This window comes from Passer montanus, unplaced genomic scaffold, assembly GCF_014805655.1.
Source record: "Passer montanus isolate IOZ18808 unplaced genomic scaffold, ASM1480565v1 scaffold57, whole genome shotgun sequence".
Lineage (NCBI taxonomy): Eukaryota > Metazoa > Chordata > Aves > Passeriformes > Passeridae > Passer > Passer montanus.
The window spans coordinates 1,561,118-1,576,503 of NW_024370705.1; the positions used below are offsets into that span (position 1 = coordinate 1,561,118).

Genomic DNA, 15,386 nt, shown 5'->3' on the forward strand with positions numbered 1-15,386 from the left:
GCCTGGGCCCCTCTCGGGGTGGGGAGGACGGGACTGGGGGGGCTTGGTGTGACCCCCCCCAGGCTGCTGTCACCCAGGGGCTGCCCTGCCCCACGTCGTGGGTGCTTCCTGCACTGAAGGACCTGCACCCATGGGTGCTGGGACACACTGAGGGACACCCCAAAACCCCAGTGCCACTGGGGACCCCTTGCCAAGCCCATGGACGCCCCCAAGTGCCATCAGGGACCCCATCCCATGCTCCCCTCAAGGTCGTGGATACACCCAGCACCACCACAGACCCATCCAATGCCCCCCCCCAAGCTCCTGGATCCCCAGCACCACTGGGCACCCCAAGGCGAGGCCCAGCCCAGCCCATGGGTACCCCCCAGGGCCACTGGGGGCCTCATCCCGAGCCCCTGAAACCCCCCATTGCTAAGGTGGACACCATCCCATGACCCTCCAAGCCTATGGGTGCTCCCAGTGCCACTGGGGACCCCTTCTCATGCCATTCTGAGCCCAGGGATCCCCCCAGTGCCATTGGGCACCCCATCCCCACCCCCTCCAAGCCCACAGATCCTACCACCACCACCACTGACTCCATCCCGTGCCCCTCCCAAGCCCCTGTGTGCCCCCCACCCCACTGGGGATCCCATCCCAGCCCCATGGGCACCCCCAGTGCCATCAGGGACCCCATCCCAGGCCCATGGGTACCCCCAGTGCCACTGGGGACCCCATCCCAGCCCCATGGACACCCCCAGTGCCACTGGGGACCCCATCCCAGCCCCATGGACACCCCCAGTGCCACTGGGGACCCCATCCCAGCCCCATGGACACCCCCAGTGCCATCAGGGACCCCATCCCAGCCCCATGGACACCCATTGGTGCTTCTGGGACCCCTATCCAAGCTCCCCCTTCCTGTGGGTGCCCTTCTGCACCAGGACCCCCCAGTGCCCCCCGAGCCCCCAGTGTGGGGGTCCAGCCAGGGCCACTGGGGGCCTCATCCCGGGCCCCTGAAACCCCCCATTGCTAAGGTGGACACCATCCCATGACCCTCCAAGCCTATGGATGCTTCTAGTGCCACTGGGGACCCCTTCTCGTGCCGTTCTGAGCCCAGGGATCCCCCCAGTGCCATTGGGCACCCCATCCCCACCCCCCCCAAGCCCACAGATCCTACCCCCACCACCACTGACTCCATCCCGTGCCCCGCCATCCCATGACCCTCCAAGCCTATGGGTGCTCCCAGTGCCACTGGGGACCCCTTCTCATGCCATTCTGAGCCCAGGGATCCCCCCAGTGCCATTGGGCACCCCATCCCCACCCCCTCCAAGCCCACAGATCCTACCACCACCACCACTGACTCCATCCCGTGCCCCTCCCAAGCCCCTGTGTGCCCCCCACCCCACTGGGGATCCCATCCCAGCCCCATGGGCACCCCCAGTGCCATCAGGGACCCCATCCCAGGCCCATGGGTACCCGGTCAAGCCACGCCCCTTTCCGCGGAGCCCCGCCCCCAGCCCCGTGCGGGTCCTCCAGGATGCCGGGTCCGCTAGGGGGCGCCTGTAGCAGCGGCAGCCGCTCCGCGCCGCGCTCTGTCGCCCCGTGACGTCACTTCCGGCGGCGCGGAGGCGAGGCGGCGGTGAGTGCCGGGGTGCGCCGGGCCCGCGGAGGGGATGGGGCACGGCCCCGGGACGGGACAGCCGCGGCCCGGTGTGCCGGGGGCTCAGCCGAAGTGCAGGCTCCTGGTCTGGAGGGGCGAAGGCGCCGTGCTGGGGGAGCTCTGACGCCTCGGGCCCGGTGTGCGGGGCTCGGGGGGGCCGAGAGCCCCCGGCGTGAGGGTCTGGGGCGGCTCTGGAGGAGTGAGGGGCTCTGCGCCCGGTGTGCGGGGCTCGGGGGAGGTGGAGGGTCCCGAGCTGGGGGGCTCGCGGGAGAGGACGCCCCGGGATGAGCTGGGGGCTCTGTGAGGGCTCGGGGGGCTCCGCTGAGGCAGAGCTGCAGTCCGGTGCTGCAGTCCGGGGGCTCAGGGCGGGGCTGAGCGCTCGGCCCGGGGTCCCAAGGGAGCCCAGGGGCACTGGGGGGGCTGTGGGGAGCAGACCCAGTCCCGAGGGGCTGTGGGGCTCAGGGCCGGTCCGGGGGCTGTGGCGGAGCAGACCCGGGCCCGCCGGGCTGGAAGGGCTGGGAGGCGCGGGATGGAGGGAGGCACAGGGGACACTGGCGGGGCAGGCGGGTTGGGCCCCCACGGACTCGGGCCGTGCTCCCTCGCAGCCCTGCCGGCAGCACCATGTCCTCCGAGTCCAGCAAGAAGAGGAAGCCCAAGGTGATCCGCACGGACGGGGTCCCAGCCGAGGGCAAGCGGGGCAAGGGCGACACGGAGCAGGTACAGACGTGCCCAGGGCCCTGCCCACACCCCTCTGTGCTGGCCCGGCGTTCCCTGCTGGAAAACAATGCCCACAGCAGCTGTGGCTGCCCCATCCTGGCAGTGTCCCAGGCCAGGGTGGACACTGGGGCTTGGAGAGAGCTGGGACAGTGGAAGATGTCCCTGCCTATGGGACTGGATGGGCTTTAAAGCCCTCCCTTCCCACCCAAACCATTCTGGAATTCCATGAATTGTGAGACCTGGCAGTGTCCCAGGCCAGGGTGGACACTGGGGCTTGGAGAGAGCTGGGACAGTGGACGTGTCCCTGCCTATGGGACTGGATGGGCTTTAAAGCCCTCCCTTCCCACCCAAACCATTCTGGAATTCCATGAATTGTGAGATCCACTTCCCCCAGCTTCCAATGCCTCTTATACTCCCACTGTGAATTCCTAAACCTGCTTCCATCTCTTTCAGGAGACACAAACACTCCTCTGGAGAGTGAGCCCAAAGCTGGAAGATCCCTCTGGGATTTGCATGGTGCCTTCAAACCCTCCCGTGAGCAGCAGGATAGTGTAGGATCAGCCAGAGTGGGGAGTGGGGTGGACAAGGAGGAGGAATCACCTTTCTGGATTGTCCTCTGTGGTCGTGTAGATCATGGAATATCCTGAGTTGGAAGGGATCCACGAGGATCCTCCAGTCCAGCTCCTGGCCCTGCACAGGACAGCCCAACGGTGCCAATTAAAATTTATAACAATTAAAGACAGCCTGAACTCGCCAGGTGTTTTAGTGGCTGGTGGGTTTGGGATTGCTGGAACAGTCTTGTGTAAAGCCATGGGACTGATGGGCAGAGGCAGAAATGGCAGCTTGTCCCCCAGAGGCCTTTCCAGAGGGAGGGATGAGCCACGGGAGGTGTTCTTGCCTTGGCAGGATGTCAGGTACTACAGCGAGGAGAGCGAGGTGGATCTGCGGGACCCCATCAAGGACTACGAGCTCTACAGGGAGACCTGCCAGGAACTCCAGAGGCTCATGGCAGAGATCCAGGAGCTGAAGAGCCGGGGCATCAAGGAAAATGTGAGGAGAGCCTCCCCCTGTGGTGTAACACGTCTGTCATTTGGTGTTTCCCCATTAATCCCAGGGGAACGGCAGCAGGAGCTGTGATGTCAGGGAAATGGAGCAGCCTCCCTTTGCCAGGCTGCTGGGGCAGGGATTGAGCTCTGGGAATGGAGCAGCCTCCCTTTGCCAGGCTGCTGGGGCAGGGATTGAGCTCTGGAAAATGAATATTCTCCCTTTGCCAGGCTGCTGGGGCAGGGATTGAGCTTTGGGAATGGAGCAGCCTCCCTTTGCCAGGCTGCTGGGGCAGGGATTGAGCTCTGGAAATAGAACAGCCTCCCTTGTCCCAGGCTCCTGGGACACACCAGGTGCTCCAGGCTGAACCACCTCTGTTCCTACTGCTGAGGAGAATGGCTGGAGTGATTCTGTGAGGAGCCTGGACCCTCTCCCAGTTATTCCCAGCAGAGCCCTGTGGTCTGGCAGCAGGAGGCTCCCTCAGAAGCCCCAGGGACATGAATGTGGCTCCACAGCAAAGCGTGGAGCCCCTTTTGTGGCAGGAATTGCCTGCAGAGGTGGTGCCAGCCATCCCTCCTGCTCCCACCCCCCTGTGCTGCCCCTCAGGCCGTGGAGATTGACGAGCGGCGCGTGCAGAGCTGTGTCCACTTCATGACCCTGAAGAAGCTGAACCGCCTGGCCCACATCCGCCTGAAGAAGGGCAGGGACCAGACCCACGAGGTACCCAGCAGGGCTGGCAGGGAGGGAGGAGTGCAGCTTGGGTTTAGGGGGGGCACAGATGGGGCAGGTCCTGCCTGGTCTGTGTGCGTGGTGTGAGGAGTTACGCCTCAGCCAGGTCCTGTGGTTTGAGTTGAGGGTTTGTTGGGAGGTTCTGTCTTGGTTTGAACACACAGGTGTCTGCTAAGGAAGGCAGGAGCTTCCCTTGAAGTGGAAAATGCAAACCCCCTCTGTCCAAATTGTTATAATTTTGAATTTAAGAGGCTCTCAGGCAAAGGTAGGGAAGTAGGAATAACAGCTCTTTACTAGGAAAATTAAAAATACAAATGCAATAGTACAAATTAAAAAAACCCAAAAACATCACTGCCAGAGTGAGAATAGGAGCTGTCCCCCTGTGGGTCAGGGTGGTGGCACAGTCCCATCCCATGGGGGCTCAGCCCTCCTGCAGTGCCAGCTGTGCTTCTGCTGGAGCAGGGATCCTGCACAAGGGGGGAGTTTTCCTCTGCAGCTCCAGGGCTGCTGGAGATGGGCCTGCTCTTCCTCTGGGAATGCAGGGCAGGAGAAAGCTGCTCCTCTGGGAATGCAGTGGGCAAAGGCTGCTGTGCTGTTCCAGGCTCAGATTGGATCCAGGTAGGAATGCTTGGCTCCTGCCCTGGGCGGAGCATCTCCCCATGGGATGCTGGAATTTGATCAGCCCTGCAGGGACACTCAGTGGCCATGGACAGCAGAGATCTCCTGGAGGGAGGATTGGCTGTGGGAGAGATAAAGAAAACTGCCCCATGAACAGCAGAGAACTGCCCAGCTCTGACAGATGGCAATGGAACACACACCCCAGCTACACCTTCCAACCTAAGACAGGCTCAGATCCTGATAAACTCCTGGCTGCAGGGCAGCTGTGCTTAGATCAATAATGAAGGAACAGTATTGCTTTTGCCTCAAGTGTAGTAGGAGGTCACAAACTCTGTTTCAAGGGTCTGGTGTTGTGCAGGTGCATCAGTGAGTGTGTGATCAGCCTGGAAGCTGCATAACCAGAGTTCTCAGAGGGGGGACTCTGTGTGCCCCAGTAAGTGAGCCCTGTCCTGTGCCTTGGCTTTAAATTGTGCAGGAAGGAGCAGGATCAGTCTCCTGTTATAATCCTTTGCTCCTCCAGCCCTTAAAAATGTCATTCTTCCCCCTAAAAATTGTTGCATACCCTAAAACCTGCTGTCCCAAGCTGCTGTAGTGACCGGTCTTGGTGACTCTCTCTTTGTGACTGTTTTTCCTGCTCCATCCCTGCTCTGGCTGTGTCTGTGTTTCAGGCAAAGCAGAAGGTCGATGCCTATCACCTGCAGCTGCAGAACCTGCTCTACGAGGTGATGCACCTGCAGAAGGAGATCACCAAGTGCCTGGAATTCAAGTGAGCGTGGCAGGGAGCAGAGGGAGCGTTGCTGTGTCTGGGATGGGTGGGTGATTCCTGAGTTTGGGAGCTCTTCCCACGTTCACTGTGGGAGCAGAGCGGGTGCTCCAGGTGTTTGTAATAATGGAATAGTTTGAGGTAGAAGGGACCTTAAAGCCCATCCAGTGCCACTCCTGCCATGGGCAGGGACACCTTCCACTACCCCAGGCTTCTCCAAGCCTCAGTGTCCAGCCTGGCCTTGGGCACTGCCAGGGATCCAGGGGCAGCCACAGCTGCTCTGGGCACCCTGTGCCAGGGCCTGCCCACCCTCCCAGGGAACAATTCCTAATTCCCAATATCCCATCCAGCCCTGCCCTCTGGCAGTGGGAAGCCATTCCCTGTGTCCTGTCCCTCCATCCCTTGTCCCCAATCCCTCTCCAGCTCTCCTGGAGCCCCTTTAGGCACAGACAGTAGAGATCAAAACAAATTCAGCTCTCTGATGGTGGTGGCTCAGTAGCAGAGCAGGAAGCACCAGTGGGACACTCTCCTGTGGGGACACATTGAGCACTTCCCACTTTTCCCTGGTCTGACCCGTGTGTCCTGGCAGATCCAAACACGAGGAGATCGAGCTGGTGAGCCTGGAGGAGTTCTACAAAGAGGCCCCCCCTGAAATCAGCCGCCCTGCCATCACCCTGAGCGAGCCCCACCAGCAGACCCTGGCCCGCCTGGACTGGGAGCTGGAGCAGCGCAAGAGGTGGGTCAGTGGTGCTCCCATTCCGTGCCCTGCTCCAGGGATCTGGGCAGGCACCTGGAGCTCAGGGTGTCCCCACTCCGTGTCCCAGCTCCAGGGATCTGGGCAGGCACCTGGAGCTCAGGGTGTCCCCACTCCGTGTCCCAGCTCCAGGGATCTGGGCAGACACCCAGAGCTGCTGGGAGAGCAGATGTAGGGATGAGGTTTTTCACACCCTCTTGGATCAGTGTGGAACAGGCGTTTATTGTGTGGCTGGGAGACCCCTCTGTGCAGAGCTGGGCTTGCTGGGATCCTTGTTCCATAGGCCAGGGAGTTCTCTGACACTGCCTGGTGATCCAAGGGCAAAGGGAGCCCATCCTGGCTGGAGCTGCTGCCATTCCATGCCATGGTGTGGAGCTGCCAACCACGCCAGGCTGGCACAGCCCCGTGTCCTGCTGCTGGCGTCACCGCTGTCCCGGTGCTCAGCTGCTCCCTGACTCTTGCCCCCTGGGGAAAGCAAACATGACACAGCATTCCTGTGTTTGGATAACAGTCAGGCAGTGTCCAGGAGCACCTTCTGGAAAGATCAGTTGGAATGTGCTGCTGGGTGCAGCCTGAGGGCAGCTGAGCAGAGCAGACAACAAAAGGTGCTGGGTGCCTCCAGCCCTTCATGCTTCCCTTTTCCCAGACTTTTCCTCTAAAACCTGGCTGCTTTTGCCTGGTAGAAGGCACAGCCAGGATCCTCCAGCTGTCTCTGCCTGTGGCACAGGCAGAGAAGTGTTCAGCCTGCAGATTTCTGAAGTTGTGCATAAAAATGATCATTGCAAACCTCACAGAGACCCTGAGCTGCTCATTAAATTGCTGAGAGGCCTTGGAATTCCCAGTCCTCACTCTGTGGTATCTAAGGAATGCCCCTGTCCATCTCCCACCCCTGCTCAGGTGGGATATGCCTGTTCAGTTGCTCACAAGCAGATGCCAGTGGTGCTTTGGGCATTTGCTGTTGTTGTTGGGGTTGTTGACATCCATCCATAATTTATGTTGGTGTTTTTAGCTGTGCAACTCCATTGAATTTGCTTGGTGTTCTTCTCCACCTGGTGTGAGGTGCCTCTGGAGTGGAGTGCAGGGATTTCAGTAGCTCTGTGTTGGGAAGGTGTGTGAACACTGGAGCTTGTGTAGGAACCTCTTGGGATGTGCACTGACCCCCACAAATACAGTTTTTCTTGGAAACGGAATCCAAGTTCTGCAAGGTCAGGTCTGTTCCCCCTTGGAGAACCCTTGTCCTGGGCAGGTCACCTCCATACCCAGTTCCCTGCTCCTGCTGGGAAAGGGCTTGCAGTCAGCAGCAATGAGGGAATTTGGTGTGTTCTTCCTGCACACGAGTGTATCCAGGGCTCAGAGCATCCAGGGCTTGCATTTTCTCTGTTGAACCTTGACTGTGTGACAAGAAGTGGCTCTGGGGATGTGAAGGGACAAAGCCTCTTAGGGAGCTCAGAGGAGTCGTGGCTGCTGGCAGCAGAGCCTGGGGTGGGAGCAGATCTCCTGAGGGAAGATCCAGCTGCTGCCCCTTTGTGGAGCACAGCATGAGGCTGAGCTTCCCCTTTTCCGTGTCTGTTTTCCATCTCCAATCAGTTCCTTCCTGCCTCCACTTGTCCTTGGTGTTAGGAGCTCTGTGTTAGCTCCATGTCTGAGCTCTCCTGGTTCCTTATGTCAGGGCAGGAATGCTGGGGCTCATTATCCAGCAGGTTTAGAGCTGTGGTGTGTGGCAGTGACAAAATTCCCACCTCTAGGCTGGCAGAGAAATACAAGGAGTGCCTGACCAGCAAGGAAAAGATCCTGAAGGAGATCGAGGTGAAGAAGGAATATCTGAGCAGCCTCCAGCCTCGACTCAACAGCATCATGCAGGTACCTGAGCCCTCAGGAGGTCACTCCGAGGGGCAGCTCCTGGGCTGGTTTCGGTTTGGGGATGTTTCATTCCCACTCAGGGTGGGCAAGGGGCAGATCCAAGACCCCTCGAGAGTCTCCTTTTTTATTTATGCAGCAATTCCTGCAGAACTGCAGCTGCAGAAGCTGCTAAATGGGCCTTTCCCTGGAGAGCCCCACACAGTTCCAGCCCCCTGTGACTGCCTCGGGAGGGAAGAACAGGAGGAGGAACTGGGTTATTTCCAGATCCAAAACTTTCCCAGCAGAGGCAGCTGCCAGCCCTTTCCTTAGGCTCTCCATGTTTAATCCTGCACCACTGCTGCTGTGCCAGCTTCATCTCCCGCTCTCTCAGGGCAAGGAGGATGAGCTGTTCCTCTCCCAGTGATGAAGGCTCTCCCTGTCATTCCAGGCCTCCCTGCCTGTGCAGGAGTACCTGTTCATGCCCTTCGACCAGGCTCACAAGCAGTACGAGACCGCCCGGCACCTCCCGCCGCCTCTCTACGTCCTCTTCGTCCAAGCCAGTGCCTACGGACAGGCCTGTGGTGAGCACTGGGGGCACAGTGCCCCCACGGGCCAGGCTGCACTCCTGTCTGCAGCAATCACCACTTTCTGGGGGTCTTTCCCCTCTGTGTGCTCTGCTGTCAGATTCTGCTGGGCGCAGAGCAGCGGGGTGGCCCCGCGGCACGGTGAGGCAGCAGCATTTGAAACCTTGTTTGCTCAGCTGCCTCGCTGGAAGAAGTGCTTGGGAAGCTCCCTTCCCACCCCTTCCCCCCTTCCCAAGGTCAGCAGGGATGTCCTTGCAGACTGAGAGCTGGCTCAGTGCTGTCACAGCTTCCCCAGAGCTGTCACCCCCTGCCTTGTGCCACCTAGGGACCCAGACCTTGTAGAGGCCATTCCCACAGCTCACCTGGAAACCTTCATCCCTTTGTATTTTGAGGGGATTTCTGGAGCCTCCCTGAGCTGGGAGGGATTTCCTGGAAGAGGTCAGGAATCCCACTGGCCTGTGTACACCTCCTGTGTGGTGAGGGCTCTGGTGTGACCTGTTCCTCTCAGTGCCAGAGGAGTATGGAAGGACATGGTGATGCTTGGCTACACCAGGTCCCTGCTTGTCCCAGCCAGATCCCACCCTCTCCTTAATAAATATTTGGCCCTTATGGTGTCCAGGGAGAGTCCCTCAAAACCCAGTGTTTTCCATTCTCTGACCCCACCCTGCCCAGGAGATCCAGCCCAGTGGTGACCTCCCAGAACCTTCCAGACAACCTCTCCTCCCACTGGCCTTTTGCTGGAGCTTCCTTCACCAGGAACCAGGAGCTTTAGGGGCAGGGCTGCTCTGCTCACTGCCTTTGCAGCAGGAATGGGATTGCTAACTCAGTTTTCCTGCCTCCTCTGTAGATAAGAAGCTGGTGGTGGCCATTGAAGGGAGTGTGGAGGAAGCCAAGGCCCTTTATAAACCACCCGAGGACTCACAGGGTGAGTTGGGGTGTTGCCCTGGGGACTTGTTCCTGTGTGTCTGCAGCTCCTGGGACCCTGCTTCTGTTGGGAGAGGGGTGTCAGGGCTTGGAAAAAGCCCTGCTGGTGGTGGGAGAGCTGAGCTCTGGGTGGTCCCTGCTGACAGCCCTCTCTCTGCACAGATGATGAGAGCGATTCCGACGCAGAGGAGGAGCAAACCACGGTAAGGGACAGCGCTGTCCCCCTCTGGGGAGAGCTGGGGCTGGCTGGGGCTGGGAGCTGCCCCTGCAAGCTGTGAGGGTGTGTGGAAGTGCAGTGATGTCAAATCCTGACCTTTCCTGGGAGGAGGGAGCTGCCATTTCCAGTGGGTGTCCCAAATGCAGGAGCAGGCAGGGTACAGAGCTGCTCCTCTCGTGTCCCATCCCTGCAGCTCTCCGGCTGGAGCTGCTCCACTTTGTAAAAATAGCCTGAGGGCAGGGAGCTGTGTCCAACAGGGAGGGAGCTGTGTCCATCCTGTGCCAAAAGCATTCTCTGCACCACGGCTTGTTCAGCACTCCTTGGAGGAAGTGTTTGTCCTACAGATAATTCCTGCTGGATGCTGAGGAGAGGCTGGAGGTGCTGGCTGCTCCCAGCAGCAAAGCCTGAAGGGGCTCTGGGCCTCCACTCCCACCACCAGCAGGAGAGCCAGGTGTATGGGGCTGTTCTGTGGGGAAGGGTCTCGTGTCCAGAGAAGGGAATGGAGCTGGAAAGGGGCTCAGCCTGGAGAAAAGGAGGCTCAGGGGGGCCCTTGTGGCTCTGCACAACTCCTGACAGGAGGGGACAGCCGGGGGGTGTCAGGCTCTGCTCCAGGGAACAAGAGTTTGCCAGAGGAGGATATTGGGAAAATTCCTTCACAGAAAGGGCTGTCCAGCCCTGGCACAGCTGCCCTGGGTAATGGGGGAGTCCCCATCCCTGGAGGGATTGAAGAGCCATGTGGTTGTGGCATGTGGGGACATGGGTTAATGGTGGCCTTGATGCTCTCAGAGGGCTTTTCCAGCCTAAAGGATTCAGTGATTCTAGGTTCTGCCTCTTGCAGTGGGAAAGCTTTTGGGCCAGCAGGTCCTTGACTTTGTCTCCCAGGAATGGAGACATTCCCTGGAGCTGAAGGAATGGCAGGAACTGGAGCTGAGTGAGGGTTTCCTGCTCCTCTCCCTCCCCAGGGCAGCTGTGGCTGTGGTGCTGGGAGATTGTGGAACTGGACTGGGGGGAAAGAGCTGCGGGCTGGGAAGGTCCATGGCTTGGTGAGGAGCAGGAGAAGGCTCTCACAGCTGTTTTGCCCCCCCAGAAGCGGCGCAGGCCCACCCTGGGTGTGCAGCTGGACGACAAACGCAAGGAGATGCTGAAGAGACACCCCTTGTCTGTCACCCTGGACCTGAAGTGCAAAGGTGAGGGGCTCAGGGGTGGGACAGCAGCTCAGCAGCAGTCAGTGGGGACTCACCCCAGCAGCACCTTGGGGGCCTTGGGGGGAGCTGGAAGTGTGGAGGGGTTTCTCTGAGCTGGAGCAGGCACCAATGTCACCCCTTCTGTGTGGGCAGATGAGAACGTGCTTCACCTGACCTTCCACTACCTGATGAACCTCAATGTCATGACAGTGAAAGCCAAGGTGACCACTGCCATGGAAATGACCACGGCCATCAGTGCGGGGTAAGGAGAACCCTGTGGGCAGCAAGTCTGGAGATCATTGGGCAGTGACTCCATGGGATTTGGGAGTCCTGCAGAGCCTCATTGGGCAGTGACCCCTCTGCCCTGTGGGGTTTGGGAACCCTTCACAGCCCAGAGCTCATCAGGCAGGGACCCCTTTGCCCCTGTGGGTCTGGGGGCCCTGCACAGCCCAAGCACCTTCCTCCTCCTCTCCTCTGCCAAGACAAGCCAGACTCAGGGAGTTTGGGAACCTCTCAGCAGTGCCAGAGCTGTCAGGATCTGGGGGAAAATCTTTCCTGCTGACACATTCAGCCTCCCTCCCACAGGCAGAGCCTGGCAGCTCCCTCACCTGACTGCTCCTGAGGTCACCTTGTCCTGAACTCCAGAGATGCAGCTGCCTCTGCCTGTGCTCCCCAGAGCCTGCAGGAGCCTGATTGGTGTGAGGAAAAGCTGAAGTGGCAGCTTTGGGAGCCTGCCCAGGGAGCTCCCAGCAGCTGCCAGCTCTCTGGTGGCTCTCCCTGACGCAGGAGGTGCCTGAGGAAGAGGGAGGTGGGAGAAGCTGGTCTGGACTTGCCTGGGAGCAAGTGCTGCCTCCCAGCCTGTCCCATATGCAACCTCCTCATCCTTTTGGGGTTCACTTCTTGCTGCAGACACCCCAAACCCTCTGTGGCAGCAGCTGGAGATCCTGTGCAGGGCGTTCCCTCCCTCCTGCTGCCCTTGGCTGTGTTACCCCAAACCAGGGAGGCTGTGCCTTGAGCCAGCCCCCAGATCCTACAGCCCATTGTGGCTGGTCATTCCTGCGAGTACAGTCAGACATGAGGAGTTTCATGGCACTAGAGGGAGCAGCTTCGTGGAAGAGCAGGAGCTGGTGCCCTGTGATTTCCATCCTGCTCCTGGCAGGAGGAGACAGCTCTCTCTTTGACTTTCCCCAAATTCCACTCCATTCTGCTCTTGAACTCGCGCAGCTCATAATCCCCTTCTCTGGACTTGAAGCCTGTTCATGGAGGGATGAAGAGCCCAGACTGCTGCTGATTGACCTCTCCCCTCTTTCTGCCAGGGATCTGCTCTCCCCAGACTCCCTCCTCAACTGCCTCTATCCAGGGGACCACGGGAGGAAAACGCCCAACCCAGCCAACCAGTTCCAGTTTGATAAAGTGGGGTGAGTGCCACCCAGGCCATTGCCATTAGTTCCTTGCTCCAGCACAGCAAATCCTCCCTGCTTGATGTGACCCTTCTTCCTTGTCCCCACAGCATCCTGACCCTGAGTGACTACGTGACAGAGCTGGGACACCCCTACGTGTGGGTGCAGAAGCTGGGTGGCCTGCATTTCCCCAAGGATCAGCCTCAGGCATGGCACAAACCCCTTCCCTCTCCCCCACAACATTGGGCTGAGCTGTCACAGCCCTGTCCTGTCCCCTGCTGGCACCAGCTGCCCCCAAGCCATGGCTGGGCCAGGCTTTGCTGGGCTGGATCTGTGTGTGGGGCCACACTGACATATTTCATGTCATTCACATGATAGTCCAAGCCCTTTGAGTGACTGAATGATGGGTGCCTGTCCCTGTGGGGATGTGGCTCCTGGCCTGACATCCCTCCTGCCCACAGCACACGGTGGCTGCTGACAATTCCCTGAGTGCCAGCCACATGGAGCTGACAGTGAAGCTGCTCCGGAGCCGCCTGCAGTCCCGCCTGGCCCTGCACAAGCAGTTTGCATCCCTGGGTGAGTGCTGGGCTCCCCACCCTTCCCTGGGGACAGGGGTGCAGTGGCAGGGTCCTGCCAGGCTCCCCACCCTTCCCTGGGGACAGGGGTGCAGTGGCAGAGTCCTCATGCAGGGAAGAATCTCTTCCCTGCTCAGCCAAGCTCCAGGTAGCCATGGTCCTGAATCCCAGTTATTCCAAGCTGCTGCCCATCTTCAGCCAGTGCCTGAACTGGGAGGGAGAGTGGAACAGAAGCAATCACAGGAGAGGAGACATCAGCTGGCTGATGTCACATTTGGTGGGTGGCAGTGCCACCCTCAGCATTCTCAGTTGTTCCCTCAGCCCTTGGGAGTTGTAGGAATGAAGGAACTGCCCTATTTTGGGTGGCAGAGGAAGGCTCTGCCCTTTCCAGTGCCCAGCACCTCTTTGGGAATGGCCATCCCAGTGCTGGGAGGTGATTTGGGACATGGTGGGAAGTGAACTGCACACCATGCATGTTGTGTGCCAGTCAAGAAGCCCAGGGATCCTGTGGGATCAGAGCCCAGGGATCCCATGGGGCTGCAGCCCAAGGGTCCCGTGGGATCACAAGCCAGGGATCCCGTGGGATCACAAGCCAGGGATCCAGTGGGATCAGAGCCCAGGGATCCCGTGGGATCACAGCCCAGCGGTCTCTCTGCTGGGTACCTGATGGAGCTGCTGAAGGATGGCATGATGCCCAGGTCCCACTGTGGGAGTGTCCCCGCTGCAGACAGTGGCAGAGCAGTGTCCCCAGCCCTGCTCAGGGCCTGTCCCTGCTTTCAGAGCACGGAGTTGTGCCAGTGTCCAGCGAGTGCCAGCAGCTCTTCCCCACCAAAATCGTCTCACGCCTGGTGAAGTGGACTGCCATTCCCTATGAGGATTATGCTGTAAGTGCTGAGCACGGGGCTGAATCCCTCCCTCCCAGCTCCCACATGGCACTGGAGCCATCATTCCTCCTCCCCCTCTCAGGAGCTGCCCTACACTAAGGATGTGATAGAGGCTGGCTTGGCTGAAGACACTCACCTCTACTACATGGCCCTGATAGAGAGGGGAACAGGTAGGCACCTTTCCTTCCTTTGGGAATTCCAATCCTCATCCCAGGCAGCTTCATGGGTAATCCAGCTGCCTGGAGGCCCTGTGAGTGACACCTTTTCCCTGCTCAGCCAAGCTGCAGGCAGCTGTGGTGCTGAACCCTGGTTATTCCACGCTGCCTCCTGTCTTCAGCCTGTGCCTGAACTGGAAGGGAGAGCGGAACAGCAGCAACGACGACAACATTCGGGTACTGTGGGGTGGGGGCTGCGTTTTTGGGGGTGTCCCCAGCAGTTCTGTGTCTCTAACAAGGGAATGTTGGGGTGAGCTGGTGGCTGGATGCCCCTGGGAGGGCAGGGTAGAGATCCAAGCCTGTGCCAACTTCATCCCTGTTTTCCAGGCCATGGAGAGCGAGGTCAATGTCTACTACAAGGAGCTGTGGGGGCCCAAGCCTGGCTACCAGCTGCTCACCAACCAGCTGCAGCGCCTGTGCATGGTGCTGGACGTGTACCTGGAGACAGAGCCCCACGATCCCAGCGTGGAGGGGCCCAAGGAGTTCCCCCAGGAGAAGATGTGTCTGCGCCTGGTCAGGTGGGAGCTGCCTGGGGGCTGAGGGTGCTGCCAGGGACTCTGGTGGTGTTGCTGTTCCTGGGAGCCTGTCCTAGAGGGATTAGCCCCCACAGCTGGGCAGTAGCCCTGGAACTGGGCCTTTTCTGCGGGTGCCATGGGATGTTCCTGATCCCTGTGGTCACAGCCTCTCCCTCTTCTCTTCCAGGGGCCCCCTGCGCCTGAAACCCTTCAAGTTCAACTACCCCCAGGGGTTCTTCAGCCATCGCTGAGCAGCCCTGGGCCTCATCCTGGGGTGGGACTTGTTCACTCTGTGGCAGGAGTGTTCCTATCCTGACATTTCTGCTTCTTTTACAATATTTTGGGGTTGGTTTGAAGGTTTTGTAGTCAAAGGGATTAAACTGAGCTAAAGAAAAAACGTGTTGGTGCCTTGTCTATGCAGAGGGGCTGAGATGAGGGACCTGTGAGGGCTGCAGCAAGTCTTGTGTCCCAGCCCCGGGCTCTGACAGCCTTTCCAGGGATGCTCCCTGCCTCCTGACTTCCCTCCCCACCACAGGGACTGGGGAGCTGAGATGGCTAAAAACTGAGGTGGCTAAAAATAGCCCTCACTTTTCCAGAGCCCGCAGTGCAGCCCCAGCCTGTCCTTGCCGGCTGGCTGCCATCCCACTCAGCACAATCCCTGCATCCTGGGGGCTCCTCTGCTCCCTGGCCTTGCAGGGGAGCAGAGCAGGGTCCTGGACAGGCAGGAGGAGGGGTGTGGGACATCCTGGCTTGTCCTGCTTAGCCTCACGGGGTTGGGATGTGCCCCC

At 59.6% G+C, this 15,386-nt stretch overlaps 1 protein-coding gene across 10 annotated transcripts; it reads left to right on the plus strand.

Moving 5' to 3' along the window:
* The first annotated feature begins 1,527 nt into the window (after positions 1-1,527).
* On the plus strand, positions 1,528-14,995 carry THOC5 (THO complex 5). 10 transcript variants are annotated; one of them, XM_039725780.1, is made up of 21 exons: positions 1,528-1,615; positions 2,242-2,353; positions 2,807-2,887; positions 3,260-3,403; positions 4,004-4,117; positions 5,413-5,510; positions 6,097-6,243; positions 8,007-8,121; positions 8,549-8,681; positions 9,532-9,609; positions 9,771-9,811; positions 10,913-11,012; positions 11,163-11,271; positions 12,326-12,427; positions 12,520-12,616; positions 12,871-12,985; positions 13,765-13,868; positions 13,951-14,038; positions 14,145-14,260; positions 14,411-14,601; positions 14,786-14,995. In XM_039725780.1, exons 2-21 carry the CDS (start codon positions 2,258-2,260, stop codon positions 14,847-14,849), a joined length of 2,133 nt encoding a protein of 710 aa, XP_039581714.1. In that variant the 5' UTR covers positions 1,528-1,615; positions 2,242-2,257; the 3' UTR covers positions 14,850-14,995. The 10 variants fall into 10 exon arrangements, with proteins under 10 accessions (XP_039581714.1, XP_039581719.1, XP_039581715.1 ...); XM_039725781.1 differs by lacking the exon at positions 1,528-1,615 and adding an exon at positions 1,639-1,773; XM_039725784.1 differs by lacking the exon at positions 1,528-1,615 and adding an exon at positions 1,639-1,773 and having other exon boundaries at positions 2,242-2,293.
* Positions 14,996-15,386: the final 391 nt, after the last annotated feature.